At 59.5% G+C, this 15,032-nt stretch overlaps 1 protein-coding gene across 2 annotated transcripts; it reads right to left on the reverse strand.

Annotated features, from left to right (window-relative positions):
• Nucleotides 1-751: 751 nt before the first annotated feature.
• On the reverse strand, nucleotides 752-15,032 carry COL9A2 (collagen type IX alpha 2 chain). Of its 2 annotated transcripts, XM_034650026.1 has the most exons (32): nucleotides 14,901-15,032; nucleotides 13,669-13,743; nucleotides 12,372-12,407; nucleotides 12,226-12,288; nucleotides 11,148-11,201; nucleotides 11,004-11,039; nucleotides 10,874-10,897; nucleotides 10,490-10,543; nucleotides 10,118-10,171; nucleotides 9,964-10,011; nucleotides 9,700-9,756; nucleotides 9,564-9,617; nucleotides 9,202-9,255; nucleotides 8,754-8,807; nucleotides 8,602-8,655; nucleotides 8,427-8,480; nucleotides 7,302-7,355; nucleotides 6,819-6,872; nucleotides 6,536-6,589; nucleotides 6,098-6,142; nucleotides 5,684-5,737; nucleotides 5,061-5,114; nucleotides 4,699-4,752; nucleotides 4,541-4,612; nucleotides 4,241-4,276; nucleotides 4,098-4,142; nucleotides 3,976-4,008; nucleotides 3,603-3,749; nucleotides 3,303-3,357; nucleotides 2,792-2,980; nucleotides 1,958-2,035; nucleotides 752-1,530 (listed from the first exon to the last, which is right to left on the reverse strand). In XM_034650026.1, the coding sequence occupies exons 1-32, from the start codon at nucleotides 14,970-14,972 to the stop codon at nucleotides 1,331-1,333; spliced, it is 2,067 nt and encodes a 688-aa protein (XP_034505917.1). In that variant the 5' UTR covers nucleotides 14,973-15,032; the 3' UTR covers nucleotides 752-1,330. The 2 variants fall into 2 exon arrangements, with proteins under 2 accessions (XP_034505917.1, XP_034505918.1); XM_034650027.1 differs by lacking the exon at nucleotides 2,792-2,980.

A 15,032-nucleotide genomic window follows, 5' to 3' on the forward strand; every position in this document is an offset into this window, starting at 1 on the left:
TTTAGCAAATGCTTAGATCTCAGACTGGAGTCCTGTGCCTTCAGGAGGGGCTGGGGCCAGCAGAACGCTTCGTTTGGGAACAAATGCCCAAATCAATAACAGCACAGGGATTGGTCACTCCCTGAAGATCAAAAGCTCCGAAGCTTGCGTGGGTCCGATGTACCTGGCATGCCTTCCTGCAGCTCCTGCTGCTTGGAGCAGCTTTGCTGGCCTACACAGCTGTGCGGCTGGGAGAGCGCCCGGGGTACAGATCAGATCTGTCTCCCCTGGACGTCCCAAGCGAAAGCGGCGTGAATGCACGTCACTTCTGCTCTCATCATCCAGGTCCCATAGACCTGCGAACCCCTGAAGGCAAGAAGCAAGTCTTTCAGTCTTGCTCGACCAGCTCCCGCTCCAGGGCATAGAGTGGGTACTGGGTCTCTAGAGGACCTTCTGTGTGCTGGGCCCTGGCAAGACACTGGGTGTGTCCTGTGGGCACGGCCGAGTCCCTGCTGTAGCCACACAAAGGCTGTGAAGGGATTTGCCTTAAGTTACACAGCAGGTCACCATCCTGACTCCACCCCAGGTTCTTCCACAGACGTAACTCAAATGTACCATGCTGTCCTCACGCTCACAATTTAGGGTATGCCCAGAGGAAGGCACATGCCTCCCCTTGAGGAGCCCCTGACCATCCTGCCCAGACAGTGGTGGCCCAGCAACAACCTCCCGCCCCCAGTCCACCAGGAAGGAAGCCCAGCAACTCCCACCCTCGTTTGTACCCAAGTCAGGGGCTTTTATTTACAGAAAGGTGGATCTCGGGGTGGCTGGGAGGGGGTCATGCCAGGAAGAGAAGGGGGAAGGGTGTTTAAATACTCAGATGGGAGGGAGGCAGGGGGAAAGTAGTGGGGCTAGCTCTAGGACGGCTACCTCGGGGTAGTCCCCCGCCAGTAGTCACCGAGCAAGTCCAGGGGAGAAAGGTGGGATCAGGGACCGGCAGAGACCTTAGTCCACCTGCCCTAAAGAGGATGGCCACTGGAGGATGGCATAGATTAGGGAGACATTTGTTTTGGTAACTTCTGAGTCATGCTGTCGGAAGGAAAGCCACCCATCTCTTCGGAGCTGGGACTCTCCAGTCACACTTGCCCTGTTGGCCTCAACCTTTTCATTCCAATGCCCTCCCTTCCCTTCCCCCATATTTTAGAATTTCCTTTTCCTCAGGACTCCAGGGTCCCAGATGGAAGGTCCTGGGAAAGCTGGCTTCCTGGTCTGAGGGATGGGATGCATGTCCACCCAGAGGGAACCTAGTCCTTTCCCCCCAGGATGCCCGCCAGGCTCTGTCCTGGCCTCATGCTCATGGCCCTTTGATGGATCCAGGCTCCGTGAGGCGTGCAGAGGCGTAGGCTGAGGCTCCAAGGCAGGCCGCAGGCTCACAAAAGCCTGGCAGCCCCACGGGGCCTGGCAGGCCTGGTCGGCCTGCTTCTCCCGGGGCCCCTGGGGACCCTCGAGCTCCATCCTTGCCGTTGATTGCCTGGCCGGGCCGGCCAGGGAGTCCTGTGAAAGGGAGAAGACCAAGACATCAGGGCCTTCTGTGTCAGCTGTAGGATTCTAAGTTCTGTTTTCCAGGGAGGTGGGGGGCTGGATGAGATCGAGTGAGGCCCTGAAGAGACTGCCCCAGACACAGGTTCTAGAGTGAGTCGCATGGCACTATCACTTCCAACTCCCAATCAGTGAGTTGGGGAGCAAATGCCTCCTCACTTTCCTGCTTGAAGCAGATTTTGGTGCAAGCCAGGAAGTCCTCAGCGTCTCAGCTGTCCAGTTCCCAGCCAGACCCCACCCGGTGCTCCAAAGGGGAGGCCAAGGCTGGATCCGTGGGCCTGAGAGGGCTGCGCAGGAGGCCTCCACATCAGAGACCCAGGTGTCTGCAGTCATGAGCCCCAGATCTGAGGGGCAGGGCTGCTGGGCAGGGCCCAGGTCTCACCTGGGATCCCCGGGGGCCCAGGCATCCCGGGGTGCCCGCGTCCCATCTCTCCCTGGTCACCCTTTTCTCCACGTTTTCCTGCAGAGAAAGAAAGAAGCTATCGTGTTTCAGAACTGGAGAATGTTTTTTCTTCTTTGGTTGCTATTTCATTTCTGTTTTCACACACAGCAATTATTCCTGTTTTCTGCTAGTTTATACTAGGACAAAGTTGGAAATGTCTGCAGAACTGGTTAAATAAAGGAAGGTCCAGACAGGATGGAAAGCGTCTAACAATAATCATAGCTAGCATTTACTATGTGCCAACTCTACATAAGTTACCTCCACATGTAATCCTCAGGACAATGCTCTGAGGTGGTTGTTATTAACATCCCCCAGTTTACAGGCGATAAATCTAAGGCCCAGGGAGATTATCGGGTAAGTTGTCCAAGTCTACAAGGAGAAAGCGGAGTCTGGACAGACAGCTAGCTGTCTTGTGACTCTCCAGTTTGCACGCTTTTCTACTTTGCTAACCTGCCTCGGGAAAGATGTTTATGGAGCACCACTAAGCAAATTTATAACAAAAACAACCCACCCGCCAAAAAAAACCCAAGTTATAAAATAATACATTCATTTCCATCAATTTGCTACTGAGAAGGCAAGCACAGGAGTCACATACGACTTCTGGAAAACTTTGCTGAGGGAATGGGGGAAAGTGTACTTCATCCTGAGAGGGGGGATGATGAAAGAGAAAACGGGGCGGAGCCATCCGCCCACATACCCCATAACCCAACCCGGGCCTGGCCTTGGCGCGTCCCGGTAGCCTAGCCCCCACCCCCACCACAGAACAGCACTCACCCTGGGGCCCTGTGTTGCCAATCTGACCCACGGCTCCCACGATGCCAGGAACTCCCCGAGGGCCAGGGTGCCCATGGGGTCCCTGCTTGCCTGGGTACCCGGGAGGCCCAGGGGGTCCTGGAGGACCCACCATCCCGACTGCACCCAGGGCCTCCCGCTTGGCACTCACAGCGACCTCTGCCAGTTGCTCTGGAGGAAGGGAGGGAGATGAGAGGTCTCTGAGATGGGGGTCAGCTCGGTAAAACGGGAAGGCAGAGCGTCCCCACGGCCCAGCCCTGGGTGTGCAGCCGCTAAAGTTGCATGTTTAATCGCCCCTTCCTCCGCGGTCTGCGCAAACCGAAGATCCAGCGAGGGCGGAGCTGTACGTAGGCCCCCCCGCCTCTCGGAAGCAGAGCTGGCAGGAGCGCCCAGGCCTGCAGCCCCTCGGGCAAGGCCACCTGGAGAAGCTCCTGAAGGGTGGCACGGCGCCGACTTGGACTGGGAGGGGGAGGGGTTGCTGCCCCGCCCTCACCTTGCATCATCTTCATCATCACGGTCACGATGTGCTGGTCACTGGCGTCTCGGCCCTGCAGGCAGACGAGGCCTTCCAGGAAGAAGCCCCTGGCTGGCCCCCCTTCCCTCCCCTCCCGGAAGTATATGCAGATCTGACTGAAATCGGTCCTGCCGCGCCCACCCCCAGCCCGTCCGCTGTGGGGCCTGAACCAGCCCCCGGGAAGCCAGCTGGCTCCGGGAACTCCCAGCCTTTGGGGCATCAGCAGCACCGCGGAGGGATTTCCTCGCGGGAGACTCCCGACTGGTGGGGGGGACTCACCGCCACGCCCTGTCTCCCGGGCAGTCCCGGCACGCCTCGGTCTCCAGCCAGTCCTCGAGGACCGGGGGGCCCGGGGTAGCCCTGCACCCCCGGGGCGCCCGCATCTCCGCTGGGGCCCGGGTAGCCGGGTTCTCCGCGGACTCCTTGCTGCGGGGGCGAGGGGCGGTGCAGAGCAGGGGTGAGAGCAAGACCGCGCGGGGCGGGAGGAGGGGCGGAGGTGGAGAGTGGAGGTGGTGGGAGAAGGTGGGGGTGCAGGGGGACGGTGGGTGGGGGTGGTTAGAGGAGGAGGCCCGGATGGCGGCCGTCCCGGTCAGTGCCCAGGGCAGGGGGTGGCGGGACAGGAAGAAGGCGGCGTCGCAGCGGCTGGACTCACCTGCCCCTTGGGCCCCGGCTCGCCAGACTCGCCCTGCAGGTACACGGCAGCTCGGTCACGACCCTCCGAAGCCCCCGGGTCCGCCCGCCGCCCCGCCGGTCGCCCCCGCGCAGCCCACTCACCTTCTCGCCTTTCTCTCCCCGGAGGCCGGCCACCCCCGGGTCGCCCTGCAAATGAAGCACAGCGAGTCAGCGCACCTGCGGACCCCCACCGGCCGCTGCCGCCGCCGCCTGGGACCCGGGGAAGGGGAGGCGCTGGTACTCACCACGCTGCCGCGGGGTCCGGTCTTCCCCGGGGAGCCCTGCAGCAAGCCGGGATCAGGAACTTGGTGAGTTCCCCTCTCCGGGGACGGTTGGGTCCACGGGGTCCCGCACGACCACCCCTGGGTCCTGGCCACACCCATCTGCAGCTCCGCCTCGCCCCCCAGGGCCGCGGGGGACCCGCCCCATTACTTTTTCCAGGAAGACCTGGAGCGCTCAGGAAGGACCTAACTGAGGTCCATCCATCCCTCCACCCCGCAGGTCTTGGGGCCTCTTTTACAGTATTTTCCAACCCCATTTGGTACCTTGTCTCCCTTGATGCCTGGCAAGCCTTGGGGCCCTGGAATTCCGGGGGGCCCCTGCTCCCCCTTGGGGCCCTGAGGAGAAAAGAACCCAGAGCAGTAAATCAAATGAGGTGCCCAGACTTGCTCTCTACTGCCCCTCACAGCTGGCCTCCACTAACCTGCCGTCCTTGAGGGCCTGGCTGCCCCACTGGTCCCCTCTCACCCTGGTCACCCTGAAACAGAAAGAGAGGATGACCCACCGACAATCAGCTGGGGCACCCCCTCCTCAGCCCCCTCTCCAGCCCCCCGCCCCTGCTGGTCAGGATGCCCTCCATTCCTCCTGTCCCAGCGTGGAGGTCCCTTGCTCCACTTCACAGACCAGCAGCAGACTGGGGCCCTTGCTGGGAAGGCCTCAAACGGGCTGGGCTGGACTAGGCGGGCGCTGGAGCCATTGATGGGACCCAGATGATGGGACCCAGATCCTGGGTGCAGTAGTGCCAGCTGCTGCCAGGGCCCCTGGGGGAGGGGGAACCACTGTTACCTTCTGCCCTAGGATGCCTCGGGGTCCGATTTCTCCTTGAGGTCCTGGCTCTCCCTGGGGGACGGAAATTGGGAGTAAGCAGTAGGCTTTGTTGGACCCCTCCCTTCCACACCTGGCTAACCCCTACCCACCCTGGGTCTCAGCTAACTCCCTTCCTCAGGGAAGCCTTCCCTTATCCCCTGTTCTTTGGGTCCCTGTACTTTTCCTTCAGTAGGACCCCACACAGTTGTAGTTAGCCATCATGTGATCATATGTTCAAGATCTGTCTTCTCCACTAAACTCTAAGTTCTGTCTGAGTAGGAGACTATCTCAGCATTTAACACATTGCAGGTATTTGGTGAATGTTTATGGAATGAATGAATGAATGAATGACTCTGCTGGATTCTTAGCCCCAGTGAGCTTGGCTATCTGAGGAGGTCATGCCCATACAGGACAGAGCCAATGCCCACCATCACTGCATTGCACGTAGAGAAACAAGGACCCAGAGAGGAAAAGGGAGTGTCCCTGAGTCAGTGGGTCAGTGACACAGCCCAGACTGGCATCCAGGGCACCCCCCCAAACTAGGGCTTCAGGCCTGGGAGGGGAACCAATGCAAGAGCTTGTGTCAGGGGAAGAGCACTTACTTCCTTCCCAGGAGGACCAGAGAATCCAGGGAGGCCCTGCTGGCCTGGTTCACCCTGCAGGAAAACACAGATTTAAGATGAGTCGGGGGGGTGGGGGGGGTGGGGACCGTCAAGCCCTTGACCTTGGAGAAGCCTCATGAACCCTAAACAGAATCTAGAATCACATGACCTGGGGAAAAGATGTTCTTGGTCAGGCCCTCTGGATTGGGAGCCCTGCCATCCTGTCTGCACAGAGGGTGGGGGGAAGTGGCAGAAGGGAGGTGGTTAGGCCTGAGGGACTTGTGTCCAGGCCACGTCCTTGAGTCTGGGGTGAGGCCCGGGCCTTGCAGTCTTTTAGCCATGCCCCTGAACCCTGCCCGCAGGCTCCCTTGCTCCCATGAAGCCAATTCTTTCCCCAGCTTGGAGTCACCTTACCTTGTCTCCTGGGCCTCCTTTTGTCCCAGGCTGGCCCGGCACACCCTGGGGAAAGAAGTTGGTATCAGTTTCTACCCTGGCATTGGGGAGCCCACTGGCTGCTTTACCTCCCACCCCCAATCCAGATCCCCTCCCTTCTTCAGCCCTGGCTGTGGGAGCTGAACCACAGGAGGCCACAGGAGGCCCAGCCATGGCAACTGGAATGGTCAAAGAGAAGGCTGGAGCAACTGTCCAAATGATGAGGCCTAAGCCAGGCCAGAGGCCACAGAGGTGGTGATGAGGCCTGGGCTGGGTGGGGACATAGACTAGAGCAAGGACCCTGGGTGTGTGGATTTCTGCCTCATCAGCCACTCATGGCACCATGGGGAAGTGGGCAACACTGAGGAGGAGAAGCAATTTGCCCATGAGGCAGCCCCCAGGACTCCACCCCATACTCACCGCTAGGCCCTGGTGGCCTTGGTTTCCTGGCCTCCCCGCCTGTCCTGCACTGCCCTGCGAGAGACAGAGAACCAGAGGCACAAGTGAAAGCTCCAGCTAGAGCGTCCACAGCTTCCACCCAAGTGCAAGTAGGGAAACAGGCCCAGAGGTGAGCAGGGATGTGTCAGGGACACACTTGAGGATCCCAGGCTCCTAGGCCTCGGGGATCAGCGTGATAAGACTCAGGGCCTGAGGTGGGAGGGGCCCTGACCCTCCCCAACCCGCCAGAGGTCCCCACTCCTACCTTCATGCCAGGTATGCCTGGGGTCCCGTCCTTGCCGTCGATGCCTGGGGGGCCCTGCTCAGAGGGAAAGTTGAAGGGAGACTCAGTAGGGAGATACCTGGGGTCAGGCCACCCACCCATGTCCCTCTGTGACAGCTGCAGTGTGCAGGTTGGAAGTGGTTCTGGTTATCTCGAGAACCCCCACCAGCCAACTGGGAGAGGGGAGCAGAAATAGGAAAAGGATTTGGGGGGATGGACCACAGTCTTTCTTCTGTGTGGATGACAGGTGTCCCAGATGGCCGCAAGCTTCCCCAAATCTCTTCTGCATTGCCATGTGCCATATTTACGGGTGAAAGAACTAAGGCATAGCAAGAGGGCATTTCCCAAGGTCACAGAGCAGCCCGCCTTCAACAGAGTTCAGTCTAGAATCCCAGGCTCCTTGTCCTCTAGGAGCTTGGACAGGGTTGACCCCTCTCTCTGTCTGGGTAGACCCGGGCCACTTACGGTTGCTCCCTTCGGGCCTGTTATTCCCTGGGGTCCTCGAACACCTTGGCTGCCCTGCAAGTAGATAGAAATGAGGTCACCTTCAGGATGCTGAACCCATGCCTGCCTGTTCAGAGAGGGGAACAGCTGAGAACAGTGACCTCCGGGTCCCAGGATCCCTCTTGGCACAGGCCACACTGTGCAGGGGCTGGAGGAGGGGGGCCTGGGAGGGAGTAGAGGTCAGCGCCGAGCTGAGGGGCCTGGCTGGGCTGAGCAGTACAGGGGAAGGAGCCAGGACTCACTGAGACCCCCCTCATCTGCTCTCTGAGCGCCACAACTAAATACAATGTGTGGGCTTTGTTTGGGTCTTGATTTGAACAAGAACCCCGAAGAGACATTTTTGAGATAACTGGGAAACACGGAACACAGACTGGCTATTTGCTGATATTAAGGAATCATTGATAATTTTGTTGGCATGATAATGAATGATACTGTGATCATGTGAGGAAAAGGCCCTATTTTTAAGAGAGGCATACAGACATATTTTGGGGTGAAAAGACATGATATTAAGGAATTTGCTTGAAAATATGAGCAACCGAGTGGTGGATTGAGTGTGGCAAAATATCGATCTGGGGAGACGTATATAGAGGTTCATTATATAATTCTCTCTACTTTTATGTATGTTTAAAAATGTACATAATTTTAAAAAGTTTACTTTCTGCTCAATTTTTCTATAAACTCAAAACCGCTCAAAAATAAAGTCTATTAATTAAAAAAAAAGTTAAGAGAATTGGGGTGTGGACCAAATCCCATTAGCCCCATGGCTGACTTGCTGGAATTTCATTGTCTGGCCACAGCAAGCCTGGGACTGGATCCCGTGGCTTCTCCCAAATTGAATTTGATCAGCACCGGCTGGGCTTGCAGGAGTGGGGGCTGGTGGGGTGACTGGGCACCAGTCACTCACCCACAGACACAGAGTAACACACGCATACACACCCATGCATCCACACAGACACAGAATAGCACATACTCACACACATGCAGTCACAGAGACACACAGAGTAATGCACACATCCGCTCATGAGCCCTGGGGGAGGGGGAGCTGAGTCCCGCCCAGTACTCTCCAGGGGCCCTCACTGGACTTACCACATCACCCTTCTCCCCAGCTCGGCCTGGTGGCCCCCGTGGACCTTCCTCACCCTGGCAAGAAGGACAAACAGGAATCCAGATCACATGGGCTCAGGGGGCGCCACACTCCCTTTGCAGCCCCAGGAGCTCCAGCCTGGAGGAGGTAGGTATGCAGGAGCAAGAGGACACTTACTGGTGACCCGGCAGCACCAATGGAGCCCACCATGCCTTTGTACCCAGGAGGACCCTGGGGAGAGGAAAGGGTTACAGTCAGTCCTTGGCTGAGCCGCAGAGGCCAGAGCGCTGGTCATGACAACTCTTGCACTCCACTCCCGTCTTACTTACCGTCTCTCCTTTGGGCCCTTCCATGCCGGGGTAGCCCCTGATGCCCTGGGGACCCTGTCAAGACAGAAGAATGACAGCAATGGCAATTTCAAGGCCCACTTCATCATATCTTCTCTGACCCGCACCCCTGATTGTCACAGCGCCCCTCTGAGGCAGGCAGCATAGTCCCTATCTCAGAGAGGGACTCTGAGGCTCAGAATGGGGGACGGACTCCCCAGGGTCAATCAGGGGACAGTGGCAAAGCCTGGGCCTCAGGTGTGTCTTCTGGCTGACAGTCTTGGTTCCTGTCCCCCAGTTTCTGACAGACTCACCTGCCCTCTCCCCACCCAGAGACACGCTAACTGGACACAGGGGTTTCTTTCACAGGCTGGAGGCCAGACCAAGGGAATGGCTCCACTAAGCTTTCCCAGGATGAGGAGGGGAGGGCCTGAGGGGGAGTGTTCCTTACCGGTGGTCCGGGGATGCCTTGCTCTCCAGAGGCACCCACATCTCCCTTGGGACCCTATGGGGCAGGAATGAATGATCAGACAGGCATGCAGATCAAGAGACAAACATACAGACAACCGAAGATACCATTCCCTTCCCAGAAAAAGCAGACGGGAAGGACCCTAAAACCCATATAGTCCCATGTGACAGATGGATGGGGAAATGGAGGTCCAGCAAGGAGAAGGCACTTGCCTGGGGACACAGTGACCTAGAACACGGGCCTCCTGCCTCTCAGCTCAAGGCTCGGTCCCCAGAGACCCACAGGGGAAGGAGAAGGGATGAAGAAGGGGAGGCTCTTGTAAGGCCTTCTTCCCACATACTTACCGGCTTCCCCTGGCGGCCAGAATCTCCCAGAGCCCCACGTTTGCCAGGATGCCCCTGAAGGGAAGGAGGGAACTAAATGTGAGGTCCCCTCCCAACCACCTGCTCTGCCCCCCAAAGACGTAGGCCGGTAGCTTACCTTCACTCCCTGCAGCCCTGGGGGGCCTTTCACCCCCGCTGGACAGTTGGTTGGACACTGGAAAGAAAATCCCACCGGGTTCTGTTGTCACCGGCCTGCCTCAGGCTAGCTGGGCAGTGATTCTCCATCTTGCCAACTCCCATACCCTCCTCTCACCCCACTTGGTTGAACTTCTGTGCCACAGCCCCTCCCCATCCCCAACTCTACCTCCAGAGAGAACCCACCCCTTCCCCACATTAGCCCCGCCCCAGGGCCACCTCTTACCAAGAAATCGGCGCTGCCTTCCAGGCCCTGGATAGTTCCGGGTCGGCCCTGAGAGGAGGTATATGAAGATGGAGCCTCACCCGAACCTTTCCCACCCCAGGCTTGTGCCAAAGACTCCCGTCCTTACCCCTGTGGGAAGTTTGAGGACACTTACCGGTTTGCCGGGTGGCCCCGGGGGCCCCGATGGTCCCTCTGGTCCAGGATCCCCCTGGAAGCAAGAGGGGCCAAAATCATATTCCCATCCGGCTCTGCCAGGGTCACTCTGCCCCCTCCTCCAGTCTCTGCTACTGCCCCGCCCACCCTGTCCTCCAGGTTGCCTTCTGAGATCTGGGATGGCCCCAGTCCTTGGTTTCCCTGAAAGACCTATAGCCTAGTGGGCTTAGCAGAAGGGGTTTCTGCCCCAGACCTAAAAGAGCTCCCTGCTGGCCAGAAGGAGGCTCAGGAACTGCTGGTGAGGTTCCCCAGCTTGCCAGCTTGGAGGTAAAGGGCAGGAGGCAGAGTGAGGAAAGGGGTGGCTGGGGCTCACCTTGGGGCCTGTGATTCCAATCTCACCCGGGAGGCCGACAGGTCCAGGTGGCCCCTAGGAGCAGAGGTGTCACTGGCCAGGGTGACTCAGAGGGTTAGCCCACCCTGACACACAGGTAGGGACTGGTACCCAGAGGCCCCTTTCCCACTTCTCCTTTGCAACCAAGCCCAGAGAGACCGACAACTTAGGGCTTTAAGGGCCAGAGAATCCCCGAGCCAGCAGATAGGCCCAGCATGACCTGGCCCAGAGTTCTGCACGTCTTCCCATTCCTGACACCATCACAGCATGCTGGCCCCTCCCCTAGATGGCTAGTCCCCCGGAAGCCCTTCTGTTTCCTCCTTCCCCAAGAGTCCCAGGGGCCCTGTCCCACCCAGGAGGACTTACAGGAGGTCCAGCAAAGCCAGGGCCCTGGAACAGAAGGAAAGGAGATTGGGTTCATGACTCCTTTTGCAAGTCCCCCCCCACCGGTCCCCCCACCAAAGGGTCCCTTGAAGCCCTTGCAGATTACACTCACCGGCAGGCCAGGGGGACCTGGGAGCCCGGGCTGGCCCTGGAAGAGCAATGGGAGAGGCTCAGAGGCTGGGGTCTCCGGTTACCTGCTCCTCTCTACTACAGCCCCTCCCCCAGACCGCCCACGCCCAGTCCCCAGGCCACTTACCTTGACTCCAGGGATCCCCACGGGGCCGGGTTCCCCCTTGGCTCCAGTTAGACCCTGGGGAAGAAAGAGATGGTAGATCAATGAAGGGCAAACCTGCTCCCTGAACCATGGGACAAGCCAGGGCCTGAGGTCTCTCCTGGGTGGGCCCAAGCTGCCTTTCACCCCGCTCCATGAAGGCCAAGGGGCCTCAACACCTTGCTTTCTCCTCCCCTGTTCCCACAGCAACCCTGGGAGGCACACAGGCAGAACGATTACCCTCTTTTGAAAGATGAGAAACCATGGCCCAAGGATTTGTCTGCACAGGACTCACACCTCCCAGTTTAGGAGCCTGGTAGACCTAGAGGTAGGTCTGGATGGGCCATTTTCTTGCTGTCTGCCCTTGGCAACTTTTTCTGAACCTTAGTGTTCACATCTGCAAAATGGGTTAATCGTGTTCACCTCTCTGCATAGATGTAAGAACCACTGTGCTAGTGGAAAGCCATGCACTTTTTAATCTTTGCAGGGTGTTGAAAATTTGGAGAGGCCCTGGTAGCTGCTCATAGCCCCGATGATACTTCTTGAGCCAGCAGGACAAAGGCAACTCATGGGACCTCTTTTTCCTCCCCTTTTAGTGATTGACCCAAGTGTATTCCTCAATCAGACAACTGTCCCAATGGTCCTGGCTGTGTCCAGAATCCCATGACCTTGGGCCCCTTGGAATTCTGTGGTATCAGCCAATAATCTTCCTCTCCTGAGTTATTCCTGGGACTGTGAGGGGGTGGGTAAGGCAGGGAAGGGGGAAGGAAAGGACCGCTCCATCCACAGCATGCAGGCTGCTACTTGGAGGCCAGAAATGTGAGACTAAATCCTGGCTGCGGCCGATGAACAGACCCCTCTTTGGACCCCCATGTGTCCGTGATTCACGCTTCTGGGGTGGCCGGGAGGTCACAAGTCATAGGAAGGTGAAGGGAACTCATAGCTATACAGTCTCCATCCTGCTTCCCTGCTCTGAACAGAAGAGAGGGGAAGATGGCAGAACTGGGCTCTGGAAGTCAGTGAGTTGAGCCCTAACTGCTTTAGCAGACACTCGGGTACTCACGTCAATCCCAGGCTTCCCGTCTGGCCCATCCGGCCCTGCTTTGCCAGGCTCTCCCTTAGGTCCCTTAAACACAGAGGTGGGGCAGATATTAGCCAGAGGAGGGCAAGAACTGGAAAGGTCAAAGGTCAAAGAGGAAAAGTACTCACCGGTGGGCCAGCTTTCCCAGGGGGCCCCTTGTCACCCTGCAAGATACAAGTTGGTCAGACAGCACCCCGTGGCTCAAGCTAACCCAGATGGGCACATGCAGGCCCTGGCTGGCTGGCCCCACAGGCCACTCTCCTCGCTCTCTTCTCTTCCACCCTGGGTCCCCTCAGCCTTGCGTTTGTTTGTTTGTTTTGAAAGTAGCTCCTTTTCCCTCAAAACAAAACAAAACAAAAACAAAAACCCAAACATAGGTGGATTGAGACGAGCCCCAGCCAGACTAAAGAGGGTGCTGTCAGCATGCAAGAGGGTTAGAGACACACCGATGTAGCTGAGGTGCCTGTTACGAGACCCACAGAGAGGGTTGCGGGTCCACGTTACCCCAGAGAGTGGGTGCCTCTTGGACTTGGGCAAGTGTGGGAGAAACTTAGGACTTTCAGAAAAACATGAAGGGGAGGTGACCCGGGCGGGCAGTAGCTCTTTTTCGGATTGGGGTCAGGAAAAGAAGAGACTGGGGCAAGGACAAGGACCAAGAGGGCCTAGAAAGGGGGCAGATTCCATCTGTTCCCAAGGCAGGAAGGACCTTCCTCCCCAACGACAAAGGACTCGTGGTGGAGGACAGACAGGGCCTATGGAGTCACATTCAGCCCCAGAGAGGCCTTCTGGCAGTCCAGGGCCTGCAGCAGCCGGAGAGCCTGGCAGGGACCCAGCGCCCTGTGTTTGGAGGGTGGGGGCACCAGGTTGAATAGAAGTCTGTCCAGATGGGTAAACATGGGGCTGCCCTCCTGGGGGAGCCTCCTGAATGAGGCATTTAACTGTCCCCATGCTAGGGAGGCCAGGGAACAAGGCCTGCTGGTTCTAAATAAGGGAGAAAAAATGCAAAGGAAGAGACAGGAGTCTGGCTTCAGCGGGTCAGCGGTCTGACCAAGGCTTCCAAGCCACCCTGGAGAAGCATCCAGACGTGCCAGGGGGCAGGGTGAGAGGTTAAGGCGTCTCCAATCCCAAAAAAGACGGGAGAGTAGAGGTGGGGGATAAGGAATCGCTGTGAGCTGGGCGGGCAGACGAACAGCAGCTCCTTGTCCGCGGGCGGTTATAACGGGCTCTGCATCTCAGGGCTACTTTGAGGTTTTCGAAGAACAAAGGGGCTCCTTGTGGCGCAGGCCGGCGCCGCCTGCTGACCACAGGGGGGCGCTGCATCTCCAGGCACAGACCCCACCACCAGCGCTCCCGTCCCCGGCCGGGCTCACAAAGTTCCCCTTTGTCCGCAGCTTCCCTCCCCCTCGTCCCAGCTTAGAGACTCACGTCGATGCCGTCAGATCCAGGCACTCCCGGCGGCCCTGGGGGGCCCGGGGGCCCCGGTTCTCCGGGCGGACCTCTCTGAAAGCACACACAGGGGTGCAGCCCTCAGACTGTGCGGGGAGCCGGGCGTCCCAGCGGCGAGCCTCCCCGAGAAACCTGTGTACCGCGCTGTGCCCCACTACGTAATTCATCTTGCGGAATGCTCAGAACTGGGAGGCGGACACTATTACGAGCCCCAGTTTGCAGTTGAGGAAATAGGCTCAGAAAGATGAGGAATGATTACAGAGAGTCCGTAGTGGAGCCAGGATTCCGGGCTGAGTCCGCCCGCCTCCTTGCACGGGACCGCGGTGCCGCGGTGGGGAGGCACGACTGAATGACAGATGGTAGGCGAGGGGCTGCCCAGCAGACAGCTGCGCCAATGGATGGCTGCTCGTACCATTATAGTTAGATGACCAACACGTATAGATGTGAGTAGGTACCCCTCCCTCTCCCCCTAGGTGCGGATAAACCCGCAAGAAAGGTGAGGGCGGCGCAGGGAGAGGGGGCGAAGGGAAGGGAAGCCTGTTCTCCCTTCCCCTCGGAGCACCGCTCTCCCAGCACCGATCCTCCGTCCTCCCTTGGGTTGTCCTCTTATGGCGGCCGGCCCCGACCCAGGCAGGGGGCCCGCGCCCGCCAGGTGCCCGCGCCCTTCGGCTGCAGTGAGGTGCCAGCCTGGCACCCGGCCACCGCCCCGTCGCGCCCCCGTCCCGATAGGCCCCCAGCCCTCCGGCGGCCCTCGGCAGCGCGTCGGGGGCGCGGGAGCCGGAGCGGGGCGGAGGGGCAGCCGCCGGGGGGGAGCGGCGTCTGGCTGGAGCCGGCGCCCCCTGAGAGGAGGCGAGGCGGAGGCTGCGGAGCCCCGTGAATGGGCACCATTGTCTCCCCCGCCACCTGGGCTCTCGGGGCTGCCAGGACCGGGCGCCAGCCCCTGGCCACGCTGCCTGTCCCAGGCTGGGCCGAGCGTCTCCGGACAGGGTCCCTCTGGCTTCCCGGCTCGTCCGCCTCCTTTGGCGGCGCCGGGACGCGCCCCCGGGGCGCACCCACCGAGGGGACTTGCGCCCCGGGGCTGCGCCCAGCTGGAGGGAGGGTGCCAGGCGAGCGGGGAGACAGGCCGCGCCCTGCGCCAGCCTCCCGGGTCCCGCACCCCAGACCCCACTCGCCGCACGCCGGCTCCCTCGCGGGGGCGGCCCGGGACTTACGATCTGCGCCAGGACGAGCCCGAGCACCTGGAGGAGCAGCAGGAGGCTGCGGGGGGCGGCCGCGGCGGCCATGGCGGGCGGCGGGGCGCGGAGGACGGGTGCCCGGGTCCACGCTCGTCCGGNCTCCGCCCC

This window comes from Ailuropoda melanoleuca, chromosome 2, assembly GCF_002007445.2.
Source record: "Ailuropoda melanoleuca isolate Jingjing chromosome 2, ASM200744v2, whole genome shotgun sequence".
NCBI lineage: Eukaryota > Metazoa > Chordata > Mammalia > Carnivora > Ursidae > Ailuropoda > Ailuropoda melanoleuca.

Bases quoted from the DNA above. Each gene is read 5' to 3' on its own strand.
- COL9A2 (XM_034650026.1), bottom strand. From the start codon at position 14,972: ATGGCCGCCGCGGCCGCCCCCCGCAGCCTCCTGCTGCTCCTCCAGGTG. The intron at 10,012-10,117 runs GTAAGTGTCCTC...ACCTCCTCTCAG, and splicing joins CGGGGCCACCCGGCAAACCG to GGCCGACCCGGAACTATCCA. The intron at 9,757-9,963 runs GTAAGAGGTGGC...TTTTCTTTCCAG, and splicing joins AAGGCAGCGCCGATTTCTTG to TGTCCAACCAACTGTCCAGC.